The sequence below is a fragment of the Chiloscyllium plagiosum genome, chromosome 1 (genome assembly GCF_004010195.1).
Source record: "Chiloscyllium plagiosum isolate BGI_BamShark_2017 chromosome 1, ASM401019v2, whole genome shotgun sequence".
NCBI classification, from domain to species: Eukaryota; Metazoa; Chordata; class Chondrichthyes; order Orectolobiformes; family Hemiscylliidae; genus Chiloscyllium; species Chiloscyllium plagiosum.
In genome coordinates this window covers 136,186,527-136,210,910 of record NC_057710.1, presented here as the reverse complement: position 1 = coordinate 136,210,910, position 24,384 = coordinate 136,186,527, and the positions used below count along the sequence as shown (strand labels likewise).

Below are 24,384 nucleotides of genomic sequence, written 5' to 3'. Positions count from 1 at the left end.
CTACAACATGACATATCAAAACAGCCTTTTGCATTTATTTTCCAGAACCAGTGAACAAGATAGTGATTCCTGTGGTTTGGGGAATGTCGTAGTATAGGCACTTTTATAAATGTAACGCTGCAAAGTTTATCAAAAACATTAAAATCACTATTTTCTTCATAGAAAATTATCAAAGAAAACAGAATACTAGAACAATAATCTTTATGTGATTTGAAAGAATATATACACAGAGGCGGCACAGTGGCTCAGTGGTTAGCACTGCTGCCTCTCAGCACTGGGGACCCGTTCTCCCTGTGTCTGTGTGGGCTTCCTCCAGATGCTCTGGTTTCCTCCCACTGTCCAAAGATGTGCAAGTTAGGTGAATTGGCCAAGCTAAATTGCCCTTAGTGTTCAGGGCTGTGTAGGTGAGATGCATTCATCAGGGGAAAATGTAGGGTAATGCGCCTGGGTGGGAACTCTTCGGAGGGTAGGTGTGGGTTTGTTGGGCGGTAGGCCTGTTTCCACACGGTAGGGATTCTAATTCTAAAGATTCAGTTATAAGCAATAGGAAGAGTCAGGGCAGAATAATAGTTCTTAAGTACACTTGATTGCCAACTGTACTAATCTGCCTTTTGCATCTCCCTTCCCACATTTAACTGACTTATGCTGATATACTTCCTTGTCACCCGGAGTACATGCAGCTTTGCAAATACGGTCAGCGTCATACAGCATGGCAACAAACCCTTCAACCTAACCAGTCAAGATCAACCACCTGCCTGCACTTGGCCCACATCCCTAAAAACATTTCCTATTCATGTACTTATCCAAATGTCTTTCAAACGTTGTAACTGTACTGTGTCAAGATGTTGCTCATGTACTTTTTAAACTGTAGCTCCTCTCAATTTAAAAAGAGATGCCCCTAATTTTGAACTCCCCCACCTAGAGGGAAAAAAACCCTTGTCATTCACCTTATTTATGCCCCTCACGATTTTATAAACCTCAAAACTATCACCCCTCAACCTCTTACTCTCCAGTGAAGAAATCCCAGCCTATTTCTATATCTCAAACCCTCCATTCCCAGCAACATCCCGGTAAACGTTTTCTGAACTCTTGCTAATTTTATTACATCTTTCCTATAGTAGGGTGACCAGAACTGTACACAACACTTCAAAAGTTGCTTCACCTATGTCCTGCACAACCTCAATATGATGTCCCAACTCCTAGACTCAAAGCTCTGAGCAATGAAGCAAGCGTGCTAAACACCTTAACTACCTTCTATAAGGTGATGCAAACTTCAAAGAATTACGTAACGGAACCCCTAGGTCTCTCTGTTCCACAACACAACCCAGGGCCTTACCATTAATCGTATAAGTCCTGTCCTTGTTTGTATTACAAAAATGCATTACCTCACATTTTCCAAATTAAACTCTTTATGCCAAACCTCAGCAGAATTCTTTACTGCAAAGGTGTGTCCAGGCTGAGTCATTAAGTATGTTCAAGGCCAAGATAGAAAGATTTGGGGAAATGTAGATTTTAGATTATAAAGGAGCCTTTATTTTATTTAATAGTCTAGCAATGCTATCACTAGACCATCATCTCCTCTCTGTTTCAACACCACTACCTTGATACCCTCAGCTGGCATTCATCTGCACTCTTGGAGGTGGTTTGTTTGGCTTTCCAATACCAAACGAGTGGAATTACTTCACTTAAGAGTTAGCTGATTAACATAGGGACCATCGCAGACAATCCCTGCACCCTGCTTGCAGGACACCCTCATGTACCCACTCACTGCAGTCAGAGCCCTGGCTAATTCCTTCCTTCCTTCCTCTCCACTCCCTCTCAAGCCTGCAGTCACAGAGATCAATTTTCGGGCCTGTCACCACATACCACCACAAGACAGGGACCTTCCTAGTCAACAGTTGTGCATAGGAATTTCTCACTCTTCGGTTTAGACACAGGATGGAATAGTCCAAGCATCTAAAGCAATATCTCCTTTGTTTTAACTGGAACTTCAACTATTGGCCTGGGGGTTTGTTAGCATCGAAACTTAAATGGCATTTGGATGCTCTTTCAAAGCGATTGTGAGGAAATAAAATAAACTGATATACCAGTGTCAAAGTGGGATTTGTTATATGATATCATTTAGAGAATGAACAGCACTCTTCAATAAAGGCTTCTGTTTTTGCATTCCTAATATAGAAGAATTGCATCATACGCATGTAGATCAGAATAGGAAGACTACACAGCCTACTTGGCTTCTCACCCATTAAAATAAATGAGTAAAAACTAAATAACAGGTGCATTATGTTCTACTTCCAAAATTCCACTAAATGATAATTTATGCCAAATATAACAGTCAGTAATTACCCCTATTGGTTAATAATGATTACTGGGGATCAGCGTAAGTAGTAATTATTCATTGTGCTACGAGTTCAATATAACATCAACATGTAGCATTGAATCTTTTTAAAAGCAGTGTTTGAAAACTGCTGCAAACTAAGCAAACCACTTTGGAGATCAGGGATGGCAATCTGAATCAATAAACTTCGAAGTGTGAAAAAGCAAAGTAAATAAAAACTGGAAAGGTTTTCTAAAATACTACTACTACTAGTGGCATAGTACTTGGTTTAAAATAGAAATAGTTACAAATCTATTAAATAAAGTTTGATATTTTCTGAAGGTCACAAGATTTTGCTGTCGCTCATCTCTTATCTAAAGTTGCAAGACAGAAGCAACATTTTTTGAGCAACTCAAACAAGTGAAACATTTTTTTCCAGATTCTCAATAGATTCCGGAAAGGTTACATCAGACTGGAACGTAGACAATATCTCCTACGTTCAAGGGTGGGAGGCAGAAGATAGAACTATAGGCCAATTTGCTTGACATCTGTTATGGGGAACATGTTAGAATCAATCGTTAGTAAAGTTAGAGGTCGGCACTTAATCTTAAGGTATTTGGGAAGAAGGATGGTCTTGAGAAGGGGAAGTCATGCTTCACAAATTTATTGGAGTGCTTTGTAGGAGTAACAAGTGCTGTGGATAAAGAGAAGCCCATAAGTGGACTGGACTTGAATTTCAGAAAAAACATTTAACAAGATGCCATGTCAATTGTTATTGCAAAAAGTGTAGGGGTTGACATATCAGTGTAGACAGAAGATTACCTGGCTAGCAGAAAATTATTCACATAAGAGTCTTTTTCCAATTGGCAAGATGTGACAAGAAAAGTCCTCAGGAGTCTATGTGGGGCCTCAGCTTTCCATGATTTATATCAATGATTTAGATGAGGGGAGAGAAAGCATGGTAAGTAAATTTACAGAGGTAGGAGAAAGTGAGGTCTGCAGATGCTGGAGATCAGAGCTGGAAATGTGTTGCTGGAAAAGCGCAGCAGGTCAGGCAGCATCCAGGGAACAGGAGAATCGACGTTTCGGGCATAAGCCCTTCTTCAGGAATGAGGAAAGTTTGTCCAGCAGGCTAAGTTAAAAGGTAGGGAGGAGGGACTTGGGGGAGGGGCGTCAGAAATGTGATAGGTGGAAAGTGGTCAAGGTGAGGGTGATAGGTCAGACTGGGGTGGGGGCGGAAAGGTCGGGAAGAAGATTGCAGGTTAGGAAGGCGGTGCTGAATTCGATGGATTTGACTGAGACAGGGTGGGGGGAGGGGAAATGAGGAAACTGGTGAAATCCGAGTTCATCCCTTGTGGTTGGAGGGTTCCTAGGCGGAAGATGAGGCGTTCTTCCTCCAACCGTCGTTTTGTTGTGGTCTGACGATGGAGGAGTCCAAATTTACAGAGGTAGGAAATTATGTTGCGAAGTCTACATAAGGTGGTTGCAGACTGATATAGGTAGGTTGAATGAATGGGCAAAAATCTGATGTATGGCATATAATGTGAAAAAATGTGAAGCAGTAAGATTAAAAAAAAGCAGACTTACAACAGAGAACGCTTACAAAATTCTGAGAAGCAGAATGATCTAGGTATAATAGTGCGTGAGTCACAAAAAACTAGTATGCAAGTACAGCAAAGAATCAAGAACGCCAATGGAATTATTGCAAGGCAGCGAACATAAAAGAATGTTATCCTTCAGTTATGCAGGGCATAGGAGAAAATGCAACTCCAGCACTGTGCGCCATTTTCTTATTTAGAGGATGTAAATGCATTGAAAGGACTTGAACGGAGGATTATCAGATATCTAGAAAGAATTGGCTGTTATGGAGGAAAGGTTAGAACATAGAACAGTACAGCACAGAACAGGCTCTTCAGCCCACGATATTGTGCTGAACAGATTCCTTTTGTTTCCATTGCAGTTTAGAAGAGTCGAGGGGCGATTTGATTGAAGTCTATCAGTTTTGACAAGATGAATATAGATGGAGAGACAAGAATATTTCCTTTTGTAGGCGAGTACAGGGGAGCACCACTTTAAAATTAGGAGTTGACCTTTTAGGATAAAGTAGTAGCTTTTCTTTTAAGAAGTGTTGATTGTGCAACTTTGAAACCCTTGGCCTCAGAAGGCATTGGAGGTGCCTTTACCTCCTATATTCAATATTTTGAATATTTCTAAGGCATAGATAAATTCTTGTTAGGCAAGGGAATCAGGGTTTATCAGGTTTGATGGGATGTGGAAGTTGAAACAAACCAACCAGTCAGACATGATCTTATTGATGGCGCAACAGGCATGAAAAGGTCAACTGGCTACTTCTGCCCCTAACTTTTTATGTTCTGAAGTGCACAATTAATCCTCTGGCCACGCAAGCTATACATTTTGAGACGTCTGTTTTGGGACAAAGATCACTCCAAATGTTTAAATTCTAATACTAAATAGCGAGAACGTAGCACTTATTATAGCCAAAATTTCAATAAATTTAAGAATCTCTTTCCAAAGATACCTGCTGCATTTTCCCCGTATTTGATTGTTATTTCAGATTGCCAACATCTGCAGCATTTTTGTTCATATTTAAGTTCACAAAGACGAGGTCCTGAACAAGAATGTTCAATATACAAAGCAGAGAGCAATACCCTTGATTCAAATGCATTGGAAATTGAGGAAAAATTAGCTCACTGCCATCTAAAGCTATTTTGTTAGAAAAAAGAGATCACTTAAAAAAGAACCATAACAATATGTCAGTTAAATTAATTGATAGTGATAAGTAAAACTTTGGGTCTCTTCATTAATAAGGCAAGTAATCTTGTTATTTTTACAGAATACTATAAAACAAAGTATTGCAAACATCATTGCAAAATCAAAGTGGTAAAAAGTGTTTTCAACAGATGACAGTCAATACAAAATAGCATGAAGAAAATAAAAGCAGATAACAAAATCAATACATTGTTGCATACAATGAAAAGCAATTAAGGCTAGAATTGGTATTGCTTTATGACAAATGGACAATGAATTTAAAGATTATTAAAATTCTCATTCATGCATACAATATCAATAGGAAATGCCGCTCAACATCATTAAACAAGAGGAAAGGAAGTGACTCTTACCTGAAGAGTGCAAGGCTCAGTGACCACACCACCAAGGGTTTCCTCAACTCAAACTTTGCCCGCTGTTTCATCAAGTGACGACCACCAAATATAAATGCTGCGTACAGAGCTGAATACAAGAAAGACTTTTTCCTAAAAATAGCACAAACAATAGCTGTTAGTGCACTTACAAGAAACAGGTTGAAACAGCAGAGCTTAAGCATCCTTTGCCTATAAATACCAATATACCCTCAAAAGATCCCTGACTTAAAACAAACTGTACATGCCTCATTCCTCAACTTAGTGCAAAAAAGGCAATTACAAAGTTGTATTGTACTGAGGACAGATTGCAATCTTCACTATCCAAAGTAAAAATTGCTGTCACCTGTGAACTTTTTTTTAAAACACGCAATATAAATGACAATGATATGTCAAAGTCTACATGTAAAAATGTACTGGACACTCTTAGGCTACCAATCTGTAGATACTTGATAAGCCCGCATCTTCACAGAATGAAACCTTTACCCTGCCATCTCAAGGTGAGGTGGCAACTACCTTCACCTCCACACTGCACTTATTAATTGCTCTGAAGGAAAAAGGTGGTCATGCTTCATGCAGTGAATGACAGTCAGCTTCTTAGTTTAGGCAACCCGAAATTTTATATTTCCTTCTTAGTATACTTCCCAGTCAACCCCAATGCCTTTGATCTTCCCCAAATTCCAAACCAACTCATTTATTTGACTGTAGATCTTCAGACTTGATCCCAAATCTGAGAAATATCAAATTAATCATGCCAGACACAGTAAAGCATTGTTTTCTTTGATACCCTTCCTTCACCTCATCAGAGGCAGGGTGACTGCTGATGACCCACCCTCGTACAATACCCCTTTCCATCCCATGTCTATTGTCTCTCTCCAACTCCCCATATGTTGCGATACCTCCTTAATAATTATTAACCCCTTGTATCCAAATATGTTGCCTCTACACAATCGAGTTCCAGCTTTCCTCTCAAAGCAGTGGCCCCTGATAATCCCTCCTTGGCATACTAATGCATGCAGACCTGTTGCCACTCATTAGCAAGATTCTAATTTTGCCAGTCAGAAATTGATTAGAAAAAATCAGATAGCTTGCTCTTGTCATCAAGAATCTGATTATTGTCACTCTCATCCTATTTTTCCAACTTTCTGACCAGGGTCCAGATCGTTCAGGGTCTGGAAAGATCCTACTCTTGGCTCAAGTCATGCTACAAGTAACAGAGTTTGATATAAGCTCCGATTCAGAAGGACAGTTTTGAAATTTATGATACTGGAGATTTTTGGCAGGATAGTGGTACATGAATATCATGACTAATCGCTGTAGCTGAGCATAAGTAATCTGGGGATGTATGTTCAAAGCCTCTGTGGGAAGTTGCAAAACCGAACAATCTGGCAGTATTATCCAACTATATATAAGTTACATTATTTATCTGTAACTCCATTATTCAGCAGATATTAATACAATTAGCAGGCTTTATTCAAAATCACATTGTCATACATACACAATGATTAAACACCTTTTAAAAAAATAGCAAAATTACTGGAGACCATTAGGTATGCTGGATCAGTCATCCTTTCAAGCTACAATTTACCTGTATTTTTTCATCCAAAGGCAAAAGCCTCAGATACTAAAAGCTTAACTTTATGTAGGCAGATATACAAAAACAGCATAGCATTGAATTCCCCGGTATTTTAATTAATATAGGAATACACACAAGGAGCTGCTGTCGTCACTGGTGCATGGTTTAATGTTTCAAACTTTGTGCTCCATTTATCAATAATCATAAATTCCAAACAAAAGTCGATCACAGTCAACTCAATGGAACTGATGCAGTTTCCTTGCCGATAAATTGCACATTGCACCACTTCACAAAAATTGTCTAGTTTAAGACTCTGTTTACATTGGAAACACATAGTACAAATTATAAAATTTTCATACTTTCCTAACAAAGATACTTACACAACATACTAATTTAAAAGCATTATTCTAAAGGTTGTCATTCTGGTACAAGAAGTTTTATTGTTTTAAAATCTGAAAGCTACAATGTCAGGGCGAAATATTCAGAGGAACATTGCCATAAGAACTATTTCTGAGACATTTCTATCGCACTTCCTAAAATTGACACAAACAGTCTTTGGTACAGGCATCTGGGGAGCAGGCCTGAAGGGTGCGAGCTAGATTATTGAAGCTGGAGTTTTAGATTGGTGCGTGTGTGTGTCTGTGTTTTTGTGGTGGGGTGCTACTGGAGGGGAGGTTTTAGAAACATAGAAAATAGGAGCAGGAGTACGCTATTCAGCTCTTTGAGATTGCTCCACCATTCAATATCATCACAGCTGATCATCCAACTCAATAACCTGTTTCCGCTTGCTCCCCATTTCCTTTGATCCCTTTAGCCCTAATAACTACATTATGGCTAACTCCTTTGTGAAAACATTCAATATTTTGACATTAATCAATTTTTTCTGGGTGAAGAAATTTCCCATCTCAGCCCTATGTGGTCTACCTGTCCTTAAACGGCGACATGGAAAATCGGTTAGCTTAGTTAGCTAGATGGCTCATTAGTAAAGCAGAGTAATGCAAATAATTGCCACACTGGCTGAGGTTACCAAGAAGGACTCTCCTTCTCAAACTCTCCCTTACCTGAAGCATGGTAACCCTCTGGTTAAACCATCACTAGTTCTCTGTCTGTCTCTCTACTTGAACTATGATCCTTGGTTCTGAGCTTTCCACTCATCAGAAACATCCTTCTTGCATTTATCCTGTCTCGTCCTGTTAGGGGCTCTCTAGGTTTCTAGGAGATTCCCCACTCTTTTCTCTAGGCTCCAGTGAATATGTAGTCTTAAAAATGAATTGGGTCTTTCTTTGTACATCAGTCCAACCATGCATCAGTCTGGTAAACATTCATCGCACTCCTTGCAATACTAGACCATTTCCCTCAGGAAGGGAAACTGTACAAAATACTCTGGGTTTCCTCCGGGTGCTCCGGTTTCCTCCCACAATCCAAGGATGTGCAGGTTAGGTGAATTGGCCATGCTAAATTGCCCGCAGTGTTAGGTGTAGGGGAATGGGTCTGTGTGGGTTGCTATTCGCAGGGTTGGTGTGGACTTGTTGGGCTGAAGGGCATGTTTCCACACTGTAGGGAATCTAACTAATCTAATGTGGTCTCACTCAGGCCCAGTAAAATTGGAAGATATCCTTGCTGCTGTTCTCAAATGCTCATTATGAAGGTCAACATACCACGTGCTTTCTTCATCACCTGTTGCTCCTGTGTGCTTACTTTCAGTGACTGGTGTCCAACGACAGCCAGGTCTCAGTGCACCTCCCACTTTCCTAATCTAATCACCATTCAGGTAATAATCTGCCTTCCTGATTTTGCTCCCAAGGTGGAAAACCTCACATTTATCTACAGAACAATGCATTGCAATATCTGCCATGCATTGCTCACTCAATGGGTCCGAATCACACAGAAGCAGCACTGCATCATTCCTCTCACCCAGTTTTTTGTCACCTGCAGATATTACATTTAGTTCGCTTGTCTAAATCATCACTAAATATTGTGAATAGATTAGATTCCCTACAGTGTGGAAACAGGCCCTTCGGCCCAACCAGTCCATACCGACCCCCCGAAGAGTAAACCACCCAGACCCATTTCCCTCTGACTAATGGACCTAGCACTAGGGACAATTTAGCATGGCCAATTCACTTGATCTGCACATCTTTGGACTGTGGGAGGAAACCGAAGCACCAGGAGGAAGCCCATGCAGACACGGGGAGAAAGTGCAAACCACACAGACAGTCACCAGAGGCTGGAATTGAACCTTGGACCCTGGTGCTATGAGGCTGGGGCTCAAGCACTGAATCCTGTAGTACCCCACTAGTCACCATATAGAGTCAAAGAGATGTACAACAGACCCTTCGGTCCAACCCATTCATGCCGACCAGATAGTCCAACCCAATCTAGTCCCACCTGCCAGCACCTGGCCCATATCCCTCCAAACCCTTCCTATTCATATACCCATCCAAATGCCTCTTAAATGTTGTAATTGTACCAGCCTCCACCACTTCCTCTGGCAGCTCATTCCATACACGTACCACGCTCGGTGTAAAAACGTTGTCCCTAGGTCTCTTTTACATCTTTCCCCTCAAACCCTAAACCTATGCCCTCTACTTTTGGACTCCCCGACCCCAGGGAAAAGACTTTGCCTATTTACCCTATCCATGCCCCTCAATTTTGAAGGTCACCCCTCAGACACTCCAGGGAAAACGGCCCCAGCCTGTTCAGCCTCTCCCTATAGCTCAAATCTTCCAAACCAGCAACGTCCCTGTAAATCTTTTCTGAAACCCTTTCAAGTTTCACAACATCTTTCCGATAGGAAGGAGACCAGAATTGCATGCAATATTCCAACAGTGGCCTAAGCGATGTCCTGTACAGCCGCAACATGACCTCCCAACTCCTGTACTCAATACTCTGACCAATAAAAAGAAAGCATTCCAAACGCCTCCTTCACTATCTTATCTACCTGTGACTCCATTTTCAAGGAGCTATGAACATGCACTCCAAGGTCTCTTTGTTCAGCAACACTCCCTAGGACCTTACCATTAAGTATATAAGATATGCCAAGATTTGCTTTCCCAAAATGCAGTGCTTCACATTTATCTCAATTAAACTCCATCTGCCACTTCTCTGCCCATTGGCCCATCTGGTTAAGATTATGTTGTAACCTGAGGTAACCCTCTTCGCTGTCCACTACAACTCCAATTTTGGTGTCATCTGCAAACTTACTAACTGTAAGTTGTCAGTTTCCCATCTGCCAACTAGTTCGCTGTCCATGTCAATACACTATCACAATCCCATACACCTTTAACTTTACATCCTAAACTCTTATGTGGGACCTTACTGAAAGCCTTTTGAAAGTCCAAGAAAACCATATCTACTGGCTTCCCCCTCATTTACCTCTACTAGGTAAATTCTCAAAAAACAATTCCAGTAAGTTTGTAAAACTTGATTTCCCTTTAATAAAGCAATGCTCACTCTGTTTAATCTTGTCATGATTTTATAAGTGTTCTGCTTTAATATTTTTTATAATGGGGTCTAGTTCTTTACCAGACTAAGAAGCCTATAATTTTATTTTCTTACAAGCTCCTATTTTAATTTGAGAAATTACATTAGTTGCCCTTCAATCCATAAGAACTGTTCTGGAGTTTACAGAATTTTGGAAGATGGCCACCATCTCTAGGACCACTTCCTTAAGTACTTTAGAATTATCGAGCCCTGGGGAATTTAATCAACCTTGAATCCTATCAAGTTCCCCAACACAATTTTGCTGCTTCAGTTCCTCATTCTCATGCGACCGCATGGTCCCCTACATGTTTGTGATGTTATTTGCGTCGTCCTTTGTGAAGACAGAACTTATGTATTTAATCTGTTTCCTATTCTAATTTCCCATGTTTCTGACTGTAGGGGACGTACATTTGCCTTCAAAAATCTTCTCTTCATATATCTATTGAAGCTTGTACGGTCAGAATGTATGTTTCTCCCCTAAGCATATTCTATTGTCCCCCCTTGCAATCAATCCCTTTGTCCTGCTTTGCTGAAATCTAAACCACTTCCAATCCTCAAATCTGTTTCCTTTTTGTTTGGCAAATTACCATGCCACTTCCTTGGATCTATTACTATCCTTTACTTTCCATTCTAGTCATGACCAGGCCACCTTTCCTGTTTTACTTTTGAGCCAGATAGGAATGAACAATTGTTGCTGTTCCTCCATGCGCTCTTTAAATGTTTTCCATTGTCTACACACATCATCCCTTTCAGCAATGTTGCTCATTTTACCAGACTAGCTGACACCTCATTCTATTGCACCTCCCCTTAATTAAATTCAGGACCTTATTCTCAGAATTAATTATACCACTTTAATGAAGAATTTTATTAATTTATCACTCTTCTCAAGGAGCCTCCCACAGCTCGATTGCCAATTGTTGTGTCATACGAAAGAATAACTGGTCTACAAATGGCCAGTTTTGTCATTGGTTCCTTAATGTATTGATCCACAAAACCACCTTTGCATACTCTAGGAATTCTTCTACAGCATTGTTAAATTTAGATTTTCACCATCTATATGCAAATTAAAAGGCACACACTTGTATCTTTATCGCGAGTGTCTTCAATTTCCTGTTTAATGGCTTTCCCAATATTACCACTATACTTTGGGTGAGTTGATGCACATGCACCATTCTCCATTACGATTTATTGCCGCTTGGTTCTTCGACGATCTACCCATACTGATTACACCTCCACCAAACTAATATTCACTGCTGTGTTAAATGTCCTTATTAACCATCAATGCTACCTCATTTCCTTTTTCTTTTTGTTAGTCCTTCCTAAAAAGTGGATATTCAGTTTCTATCCCTGGTCACTCTGCAGCCACATCTCCACATCCCAATATTGTACCTTTTTATATCATTTGTGCAATTAATTTATCCACTTTTATTGCAAATTTTCATTGCATTAAAACACGTGGTTGAAAGGTTCATCCTTTCATCATTTGTAATCCTCTTTGCATTATTTTACGCTGTGTCCCTGTTCGATTCCTATCCTTGAATTCTCTGCCCATCATTTTTCTTATTTCTTCTTATTCTGGCTTTTGTTTTTGCCCTTGTTTCCCTCTCTTCTGTCTCCCTGTATAGGTTACCATCCACTGCTGTTTTGGTTTAAACCCTTCTCATCCGCATGAGCAGATATTCCACATAGGACATCAGTTCCGGGTCCTGCGAAATGCTACCCGCGCCCCCATATTTAGCACCCCTCCATTTCCAGTTACTAGTCTGGATTCATCCGCCCCAGTATAAACTGCCTAAATCCCTCAACTACCCACAGTCATCCACCTCTTCATCTCTGCCCAGACTCTTATTCTTATCCCTGATCAGATTCCCGTAAACTCTCCAACACATGTAAGCAAGAAAATCACAATACTACTGATATAACTTCAACAAGCTGTACTTATGGGTACCAATGAATTGGTTTTGATTGTACACCTTGAAACTTAATTTAACATTCACTGCAAATATTTGCTCAGTGGGAGGTAGCCATTTACCTCAGAGATAAAGGAGTGTACAAACAAATACCATTATTAGCTGTTAATGACTGTCAAGCCTACATGTTACAAAGTGACCTTCAACAAATCATGACCAGAAATAAAGGAAATATACTGCTAACAATATTTTTCAGTGTCCTTCCATTCAATAGAGAGATGGAAAGGTCTATATCAAAGGGCCTTTTTTTAATATACAAAAATTATTTTGTAAATTCCAGATCAATTTTATTTTATCTAACACCCTTTATAACCATAGAAAGTTCCAAAGCTGTTGAAACTTACAAAATCTAGCAGCTAGCTGTCATGTTGTGGCACAGTGGCTCAGTGGTTAGCATTGCGGCCTCACAGCACCAGGGACCAGGTTTGACTCCAGCATGGGTGACAGTCTGTGTGGAGTTTGTGTGTTCTCCACGCCTGTATGTTACTGCCGCATGCTCCAGTTTCCCCCCATAGGCCAATGAAGTCACAAAGATGTACAGGTTAGCTGGATTGATTATGCTAAATTGCTCCATAGTGTCCAGGGATATGCAGACAAGATGGATTAGCCATGGTAAATTCAGTCATGGGGATAGGATGGGGGCTGTGTCTGAGTGGGATGCTCGTCAGAGGGTTAGTGCAGACTTGATGGGCCAAATGGCCTCTTTTCACAATGTAGGGATTCCATAACTCATTGAAGCTTAGAAGAACGAGGGACAACCTTACTGTTTCTTATTGAAACTGATTCTTATTGGGCTTGACATGGCGGGTGTGGAGAGCTTTTGGGAGTGTCTAGAACCAGAGGACATAATCTCAGAATAACAGGTTGCCCAGTTAAGAAACAGTTGAAGAAGAATTTTCTCTCTCAGATGGTAGTGAAGCTGTGGAATTCTTTACTGCAGAGGACTGTAGAGGTTAGTTCATTAAGTATATTAAAGGCTGAGATAGATTTTTAAATCAGTAAAGAAATCAAGGGTAATGCAGAAAAGGCTGGAAAGTGGTGTTGAAGATTATCACATCAGCCATAATCTGATTGAATTGTGAGGTAAGATCGCTGAGCTGAATAGCCTGCTTCTGCTTGTATAATTTAATGATCTAATAAAACAAAATATAAACTGAAGTATTTTTAGATAGATTTTCAGAACTTCATTTAGTAATCACTTAAATATAGTACAGAATGTGAAATGTTAAACAATTGCAATAATACTTAACACAGTTCTTCAAATTATAATTTCTTTGTAATTTTTCCATCATTATAAAGCATTTGTTTCGAAAATTTGGGAATCAGATAATCACATAAGAATTTGTAAAAGGCTTGTTGATTTTGTTGGGGGTGACCTGGGATGTAAATCTCTTTTTAAACTCTGCACAAAGATTGCGCCTTTACCATGGAAGAGATACATCAAGTAATCTTTCACTTGGTCTAATTTGTTTTTTCATTTCTGTAATGTGGAAAAAAACAGCATAAGAATTAGGGACAGGGATATGCCATCTGGTAAATGATGGCCCATTATCTGTGACCACCAATTATGGGAGTCCTTGTATTGCAAAAGATGCACACAGTTTTTCTGTCATCGCTACCATGTTTGACAATTTTTGCACATCCAACCACTTTGAATGGGCACTTACAATGAATAAGATTGAATACTTGAAAGGATCTATGTAGTCGATGTGTAATCAATGTGCACCATTCCCATGGATGTGGAGGAGCTGCTGGTAGTAACTTTTGTCCTAGTTGGCACCCTAAGCAAAATCCCACCAACATAGCTGACTGTATCCAAACCAGGCCACCAGACAAATTCTTGCCAACATCTTCATTTTGAAGAGCCGTGGATGAACTCAATAGAGTTGACAGTGTATCTAGCGGTGACCTTTGTTCAGGGCAATCACGCTGCTTCTAATAATAATATGCCGTCATCTATTGTGATCTGGTCATTTCAGGTCCAAAAAGGTTTGAATTCGCATTGTGACCGTGCTTTGGTTTCCCCATCACCAACCAACTGTTTCGGTTTTGCCAGGACCAGAGAACTTTCTGAGCCTAAAGTCTGCTATTGTCAGCTATTACTGGAAGTGTGTCCAGAAAATTTAAAACTATTCCAGTGGTGGTACTGCTGGTGCTGGATCCACCATCCAAATTTGCTACTTGGCCTCCCGGATGGTGCTCCAACTTGCAATTAGTATCAGAGCCTACCATTGAATCCAGCCTGAATCGATGGGTGGCAGAGTCTTGTCCTGAGTAGGCATGGTAAGGGTTTGTGGTCGGTTATAATTACAATCCAACATCTGTAAAAACGTATTAGTGGAACTTCTTGAACCTAAATATGACTGCCAAACCTTCCTTCTCTATTTGGGTATATTTACATTCTGCATGAGCTGAAGTCCTGGATGCATATGCCATTCAGTGCTCCTCTCCATTAGGCTATGAGCTAATACTACCCCAATGCCACAAAGAGGGGCATCGCAGGTCTTGCTTGGAATCAGTGCACAAAACAGGACAATAACTGTTTCTTCACTTCCCTGAAAGCTGTGGCTTGGCTATGCGACTATTTACAAAGCTGACCTCATTGAGAAGTTGATGCAAAAGGTCCCAGGATGGAGGTCAGGTTATGTCTGAACTTTTCATAATTCACCAGCCCAAGGAAAGACCTAAGCTCCAGTAAAGATATGGGAGCCTTGGCACTTTTGATCACTCATGTTATCTTCCAATGTGTGTAACCCATTCTTGTCGGCTGTAGCCCAATTAATTCGAGGTGCTTGGAACATATATTTCTTCCTTAGGCGTACACCTGCTTGAGAGAAACACATCCAAGGGCTATGTCCAAGTGCTCCTTATTGGTCTTCCCTGTTATTAGCAGGTCATCCAGATAAACGACGACCTAGGGTAGACCTAACAAAACATTCTCCATCGTCTACTGAAAAATGGCAGAGGTTGACAATACCCCAAATGACAGTCTCATATTTGTACAAACCCTTATGGGTATTAATTGTAGAATACTTCTGCGAATCCTCTTGTGAATACAATTGCAAATATGCATGGCTCATGCCGAGCTTTGTGAAGGACAGCCCAACTGCCAGCTTTGCACATAAATCCTCTATACAAGGGATTAGGTATTTATCCAGCTGCAAAGAGTGGTTTTCCCATTGAGCTTTATAATCAGCACGACTGGTGGTGCCCATTCTGTAAACTGGAATAGTTTGCTGATTCATTCACTTTCCAGCCTTCTGATTGTTGTCTCTACTTTTGCCCATAAAGCAAATGGCACTAGGTAAGCCTTGCTGATTTGCAGAATTGCATTCTGGTCAACATGCAAGGTGAACTTGACTCCTCTGATAGTCCCTACACATTCCTGAGGAACATCCATATATTTAATTCACTCAGGCAGCCATTTTCTAATTGAAAAATGTTCAGTCAATCTAGGTGAATCTTTCTCAACCAATTTCACCCCATCAAACACGGGCCCGACAATCACTGGTAACTGATCCAGCTGTTCTTTTAAGAGATGGGAACCAAAGTTGACCCTTAATCTGTAAAAGGTTCCCCAGTATAGGTTCTCAGTCTACTGAGGTCTTGCGCAAACCTAAAGATTTTGTTAAAGACAGGTTTTCTGACTGAAATGACTGCACCGGTATCAACCTCTATTGGAACAGAGTGACCATTTAACTGCACATTTATTTTGTGTGGTTCTGATTTGATTGCTGCTAAACAACTTAACTTCTCCAATCCAGATGTACGTGGACTTTCCAGAGTGTGCTTCCTCCTAGATACCGGCCTATGAGTTCTCTTACTTAATTTAGGCCTAGTATGAAACTTTTGCTGTAGAGTCCTCATAGTGGCTTGCTGGCCCAGATCCTAAAGAAAATTTTAACGGTTTAGTCAAGGCTTGGCTTTGTTTTGAGGTTTTACTGTGAGGTGACAAAGTCATTCAGTTAAGGATACATGCTGAGTTTAGCTTTTTAATTGTCTCCACTCAAGTGGTGTTCTCCAAGCTCAGTCAGACTGGTGAGGGTGCCCACTTCCATCGGAATAGCGTGCAATAAGTATGTTCCACTTGCCACATTTTCCAATGATAAAGGTAGCTATCGTGCATGTTTGAAGTCCAGTTGGGCTTCACCTTTGCACTGTTATATAATTAATTTAACATACCTAATGATGTCTCAGCATCTCATTAAGGGTTAAACCAAAGTCACATACCTCTGCCAGTCACCATAACCTAGTCCCGATACCGATTCCCTTGGATCTCGAATTGACAAGTAAAAACGACAATATCTCAGAATTAAACGTGGCTTGGGGTGCAATATTCCTTAACTAAATCAGTCAATTCTTGAAAGGTTTTAGTCTCATGTCTCAGGTAAAGTTAAGCTCCTAATAACCGAAAAAGCTGCGGGTCCACAAGCTGTCAGGGGAATTATGCATTGCTTTTCACCTGCCCTAATGTCATGTGCCTAGAAAAAATAATGCATTCTTTCCCCACACTGGGCCCAGTCTTTGACAGCATGGTCAAACACAAACATCTCAAATAATGGCATGATGCCAGAAATGCTTACCCTAATAAAAGGGTTTCTTCTGGGGCATGTTTTACTCTTGTTGCCAATGAAATAACTCCAGAGAGGCTAGTATCCCATTACCACATCATCCTTTATTTACAGGTGATAAGTCCTTAACATTGAGAGCTGGTTCTGAGGGAGCTGAACAAAATGTCAGAATGTCCAACAGTCCTCTTTATCTGTCAGCTAGATTAACAGCCTCAATCAGGGAACTCATTCTCAGGTCCACCTGGCTGACCTTATTACAATCACTAATCAATATTATTGTCTCTAATATAGCAGAGGTGATAAATTAGACACAGTTGGCAATTTGTTCTTAATCTGTTTTAGAAGTGCCAATTTGTCATTTTGTGGCACCCAACAGCTTGTATTTCAAAAGACAGCACTTCAGGTAAAAAATGATTGCTGATTCCTGACCTAAGCTGACACTACAGGAGCCATTCACTAATGGAGGAGACATATTTTTGAAGAGAGATTAAATAGAAGCACTGCCTTCCCATCTGGCAGACAAAAAAAATTGTATTATTTGAAGTTAAAGAGATTATCCTATGCTTTGTTCAATATTCAGCCATCAGGCAACTTTAAAATAAATTGTTCATCTACTCAGGTAGGGCAGTGCTTTACCAAAACCCCACTGCGTTCCCATCAGTAGAATTCAAAAGTGGAGCAGGAAAATCCATACTTGTCCTTCCTACCCAACTGCCAATGGAGGCCTTAAGTGGCCAACCAAAGCCCACGCGAACGATTCAACCTACCACCACTTAAGATTAATCTAGCTGCAAATGGGCTCATCATCATTTGGCATGCCAGGCAGGTCAACTTGTCCATGAAGTACCTGATTGAGGACCTGCACATGCAGCCTGGGGGAAAGGGGTGGGCAGAGGTCATCCACTGACATCCACCAAACACCTCCCACTTCATCTTGGCTTCCAAAATTATCTTTTCGCATGACCCTTACTCCAGAAACTATCCACATACCCTGCCCAAAATTCACTTGTCTGTTAATTTTCTGTGCAATCCTGGGTGGTTTTCCCAACAGAAGCCACGGCCTATTGCATGGTGTTACAGAGCCTCTGATTTGGCTGGCAGTTCTCAGGACAGAACATCTGCCTTCAGGTAAAGGCCCTCGGTGGCCTTGTCAATGCCTGATTGGCATTAGATTCACCGGCCTTCCCTGGAAAAGGCAGCATTGATCTTTCTAGCTGACTAAGAAGAATACCGCTGCTTCTACAAGACACTGCTCCCTTTTTTAGATGGAGTATGTATAGTGCATTTAGCTCAAACATTTGCAATATGCAGTAAAGTCCAGTTATTCTTGATCTTAGAGTGTTTCATAAACCTATGCAGCTCTACTGGTCCTGTAAAATATAGTTAAGAGCAACAAAAGCAAAACGTGTTTGAAAAACAATGGGCAGTCAGCATCTGTGAAAATAACTGACAAGTTTATATTTCAACTCTGTAACTTTAATTGAAAATGCAGCTTTCACATCAACTGAAAAGGTTCATTTGTCAGTTTTCCTCATCACTGTATTTAAACTCAGTACGTGGGATCATTACTGTTGTGATTTAAAAATTCAACTATACACCATTTGCTTTCAGTTTTAAGCAATTCAAACTGTCAGCAAACAGGTGAAGAGAAGAAGCCAGAAACACATGTTGAAAGCCACTTCAAACTGTGCACATTTGTCAGAACATAAGGAACTGTATCAATAGATTAATGTAACTGATTGCCAATGTCAGAGAAGAATGTCACAGGGTTCATCATCCATTTTGTAGACTGAACCTATGTTGGAAGCATCTTGTTCAACATTTTATCCCTATTGCGGAGCACTCAGGCAAGTTGCCAATTAAGGAAGATTAATGCTCACTAAATGCCTTATTAACAGCCCAAGTGACCTCATCAATATTCAAATTCCTAATTTTTCAAGCGCACCAAACAAACCAGAAGTCAAGAAATCTCAATGTGCAAATCAGAACAGGTATGTGATAACTTAAGCTTACCACTGATTGTAAATAGTTTCCATGTTGCTTAGCCTCAAACAAGCTCAATGCATGATTCACGAGCACCAACCCCACACATCTTGTACATAGGCATTGGATCTGACTATTACCAACCCCTCACAACCATCATGTCATCTCCGTGATATATTTGTAGGCTGCTTAGGAAGCACTGACTTGCTTTGCAGGATATACCAGCAACAAACATGGAAAGAATGCTGCAAGGACAGCTTGCATACAGAGCCAGGCACCCAGCTCACAGACTGAACCATGCCAAGTCTCTCAGCTGCTCACTTGCTCACTCACTTAGCACCTACCTGCATGCTCACAGCATCGATGCTTTGCCTTACCTGGTCACGTCAATTGGCACAATCGCACAAACAAGTACCTTGCCTTGCTGGTCAGAATCTTCAGTCAATGGAACAGACATCTTGCAATATGCCACATCAATCTCACACCGCTACCATGTGCCACAGCAAGCAGCCATGTCTCAAAGTCTTAGGGAAATAGTCCTCAAAGTCAATGGAGACACCTGTCAATCAGGGAATTCTGGGACAGTAAGTCAAGAGTAACCTCTGATACAAACCAAAGGATCAGTCACAGTCAGTCATCCTATCGAGGAGTTCTTGGTCAGATGGTCCATGTTTCCTGGAAGTGGGTCACAGACAGTCCTGTGACTGCAAAGCATCCAATAAGGCTAATGCAGTCATGGAAATGTACAGCCACCAGTCAGGGGTTCGTGAATTGCTCATTCATGTTAAGTTGCTCAACACAGCAGGCTCTCTTCTAACTCATCACGTCTGTCCATAGAAACTAAGGTGAAAAAGGGGTATGGGGTGACAAAGGCAATCACTGATTTATCAAAGTCTGGGATTGAAAGATTCAATTGGGAGAGATAGGATATCTGTGTAGGGGGTTGACAAAACATGGGGAGGACACAGTAAAGCACGGATTAGAGAGGGATCACACTCAATGGGGATTTGTCCAGTCAAGATGCTCAGTATGTGCTCATGATGAAAAACTATGGCTACTCCAGGCTTCAATGAACAGAAATGACAGTCAATCCATCAACATGGAAGGTCAGTGGCTGATAGATGAAAATTTGATTGCCTCTACCCCTGCCACAGACCACCTGCTTCTGAAACAAACAAACATACATTCTTTTACTTCCAAACTCAACTATTCCAAATGATTTCCTAGTTAGTTTTCCCAATTTCCACCCAGCATAAACCTCAGCTCATTCAAAATTCTTATTAATAGCCAAATTTGCATCAAATCCCTTTTGGCAATCAACCTTGTGCTTGCTGATCTAAACTGGCTCCCTGTCTGCCAATGCTTCAATTTTAAAATTCATATCTCAATTTATCTCCACATAGTTGTCACTTTCTCATGCCCTTCAAAATCTCAGTATTCCTCTAATTCTCACCTCTTCTCATTCTCCCAATACTATTAGAAGCTATACTTTGAACATCCTGGTCCTGAACTCTAGAATTCCCTCCCTTAAGTTTATCACATACTTTAAGAAGTTGTTAAAAATTTCAACATTTGGGTAGGCCATTAAAGACATGAGCCATGGTTCAGTTAGTAGTACTCTTGCTGCTGACTGTGAAGTTAGTGAGTTCAAGTCACAATCCAGCAAATCAGTACTAAAACCTAGATTGCCACTCTTATACAGCTTTAAGAGAATGCCGCAGTGCTGAAGGTATCTTCCTTCAGATGTTAAGCAAGGCCTAAGTGTGCAAAAATGATCCATGGCACCATTTTGAGGACCTTGTGGTCCAGGCTAATATTTCTCTCTTAAACCAATATTTTTAATCTAATTATCTGATCATTCCCATATTGCTATTTGAGAGACCTTTAATTTGTGCAAACTGACTGACCAATACATTGTCCTGCTCGCTTCTCACCACTTCTGTCTCCCAAGATTATAACAGGATCTTGATCAGATGGGTCAATCGGCTGAGAAGTGGCAGATGGAGTTTAATTCAGATAAATGCAAGGTGCTGCATTTTGGAAAAGCAAATCTTAGCAGGGCTTATACACTTAAATGGCAAGGTCCTAGGGAGTGTTGCTGAACAAAAAGAGACCTTGCAGTGCAGGTTCATAGCTCCTTGAAAGTGGAGTCACAGGTAGATAAGATAGTGAAGGCGGCGTTTGGTATGCTTTTCTTTATTGGACAAGAGTATTGAGTACAGGAGTTGGGAGGTTATGTTGCGGCTGTACAAGACATTGATTAGGCCACTGTTGGAATACTGCGTGCAATTCTGGTCTCCTTCCTATCTGAAAGATGTTGTGAAACTTGAAAGGGTTCAGAGAAGGTCTAAAAGGATGTTGCCAGGGTTGGAGGATTTGAGTTATAGGGAGAGGCTGAACAGGCTGGGGCTGTTTTCCCTGGAGCATCGGAGGCTGAGGGGCAACATTATAGAGGTTTATAAAACAATGAGGGACATGGATAGGGTAAATAGACAAAGTCTTTTCCCTGGGGTGGGGGAGTCCAGAACTAGAGGGCATAGGTTTAGGGTGAGAGGGGAAAGAGACCTAAGAGACAACTTTGTCACGCAGAGGGTGGTAGGTATAAGGAATGAGCTGCCAGAGGAAGTGGTGGAGGCTTGTACAATTGGAACATTTAAAAGGCATTTGGATGGGTGCATGAATAGGAAGGGTTTGGAGGGATATGGGCCTGGTGCTGCAAGTGGGACTAGATTGGGTTGGGATATCAGGTCGGCATGGACGGATTGGACCGAAGGGTTTGTTTCCCTGCTGTACTCTATGACTCTATGCTGCTCACTACTTCCCTGGCCAATCTCACCGTGCAACATTTCAGCTCTCCCTAATGTCAGCAGACTGGGATCTTTCAAGAAAGAAACTCTTGCAGGATGGAGAGAACCTGTGAATAGCAACAACAATGAGCATTACAGATTTCTATTAACATTTTGCTAAGTTATTTTTTTCATATTCTTTGTTGTCATTCTCTACATAGAACTTCGCTTTTGTATCATTATTTACTATTCTGGTTATATGATGCAAAGACCATTTCCATTGATGCACTTCAATTCCAATGTAGCAAATCAACATACAAATATTATTGCTGTGTATTTAATTAACTTCAATTTCAATCACTTACAGTGAACTCCACTTGCATGTTGGATTAGATCCTTGACCTGACCATCAATTCCACAAGTACTTTCTATTTATAGATTTAGTTAACCTCTTCCATACTTGAAAAATTAGGCAAGACAACTAAACAAGGTATATATTTAAAAAATACATTTTTTGTCAAAATGTTGTTGACTTTTACCCATGATCAACTATTACTCTAGCATAAACACAAATGAACTTTGGCAAAATGACTAAACAAAGGTGCAGCATATTTACTGGAAGAGGGTCATTTCCATGTATTGCTCAATATGAATGTCAACTGTTCACTACATATTAACTATTTTTATGCACTCTGCCATGCTGATAATCTACTCTTAATAGAGTGGAGAGCAGGAATCACTTTCTTAGATCAAATCGATGCCAGCAAATGCAGTGCCTGACCACATACCCCAATAGAAGACACTTCAAAATTTAACAACTCTTCAAAAGAAAACAGGTTCAAAATTCCAAAGGGGTCACAAAAAAGGTACATGAATTTTGGGATCGAGGAGTCCGTCTCCATGGTAATTTCTCTCAATGCTCGCTACATTATGATGCTTTGATTTTTGTTGACATTATGTTAGGATGGAAGCTGCAAAGCAGGACGAACAGAGTAGTGTTCTCTAGTTTACTACCGGTGCCACGAGATAGCGAGGCAAGGAACAGGGAGAGGGCGCAGCTTAATACGTGGCTGCGCAGTGTGTAGGAGAGAGGGCTTCAGATATGTAGATAATTGGGATGCCTTCTGGGGAAGGTGGGACCTGTACAAGAAGGACGGGTTGCATCTGAACTGGAAGGGGACCAATGTCCTGGGTGGAAGTTTTGCACGAGTAGTTCGAGAGGGTTTAAACTAGTATGGCAGGGGGTGGGAACCTGAGCTGTATACCGGAGATGAGAGTTGATGCAGATGAGGCAGTAGCAAGAGGTAGACCAGCTAGTGGGAAGGATTTTCCTGGCAAGGAACCAAGGTATCAGTTAAAGTGTGTTTGCTTTAACGCAAGGAGTATCAGGAATAAAAGTGACGAACGTAGAGCATGGATCAGTACCTGGTGCTATGATGTGGTGGCCATAACAGAGACATGGGCTTCTCAGGGGCAGGAATGGTTGCTGGATGTTCCAGGGTTTAAAGCATTTAAAAAGAATAGGGAGGGGGGGAAAAAAGAGGAGGGGGTGTAGCAGAGAGGGTATCACAGCTACAGAAGCTTCCATTGTCAAGGAAGATCTGCCTACTGAGTCAGTATGGCTGGAAATTAGGAACAGCAAGGGAGCAGTCACCCTGTTAGGGGTTTACTAGAGGCCCCTCAGTAGCAGCATGGAGATGAAGAAAGCATAGCTCAGCAGATTTTGGAAAAGTGTGGACGTAGTAGGGTTGTTGTAATGGTGACTTTAACTTTCCCAATATTGATTGGAACCTCCTTCGAGCAGAAGATTTGAATGGAGCTGTTTTTGTAAGGCGTGTTCAGGAGGGTTTCCTAACTCAGTACGTTGACAGGCAGACAAGGCGAGAGGCCATTCTAGACTTGGTGCTCGGCAATGAGCCGGGGCAGGTATCAGATCTTGTGGTGGGAGAGCATTTTGGTGATAGTGACCACAACTGCCTCACATTCTACATAGCTATAGAGAAGGAGAAAGGATTAGGCAAAATGGGAGGATATTTAATTGGGGAAGAGGAAACTATGATGCGATTAGACATGAGTTAGGAAGCATGGATTGGGAGCTATTGTTCCATGGTAAAGGCACAATAGACACGTGGAGACTGTTTAAGGAACAGTTGTTGCAAGAGATGAGTAAATATGTCCCTCTGAGACAGGCAAGAAGTGGTAAGATAAAGGAACCTTGGATGACGAGAGCGGTGGAGCTTCTCGTCAAAAGGAAAAAGGTAGCTTACATAAGGTGGTCAAGCTCAGCTCTACAGGATTACAAGGAGAAAGTGAGGACTGCAGATGCTGGAGATCAGAGCTGAAAATGTGTTGCTGGAAAAGCGCAGGTCAGGCAGCATCCAAGGAACAGGAGAATCGACGTTTCGGACATAAGCCCTTCTTCAGGAATCCTGAGGAAGGGCTTAGGCCCGAAACGTCAATTCTCCTGTTCCTTGGATGCTGCCTGACTTGCTGCGCTTTTCCAGCAACACATTTTCAGCTCTACAGGATTACAGGCAGGC

General features: G+C 41.1%; 1 protein-coding gene across 1 annotated transcript in view; it reads right to left on the bottom strand.

Moving 5' to 3' along the window:
* The window catches only part of elovl6 (ELOVL fatty acid elongase 6), a 112,287-nt gene that overhangs the window by 34,019 nt on the left and 53,884 nt on the right, over positions 1–24,384 (bottom strand). Inside the window, exon 2 of the mRNA XM_043697776.1 lies at positions 5,458–5,589. Within this exon, the coding sequence (XP_043553711.1) occupies positions 5,458–5,589 (132 nt within the window). The remainder of the gene's footprint in view (positions 1–5,457; positions 5,590–24,384) is intronic.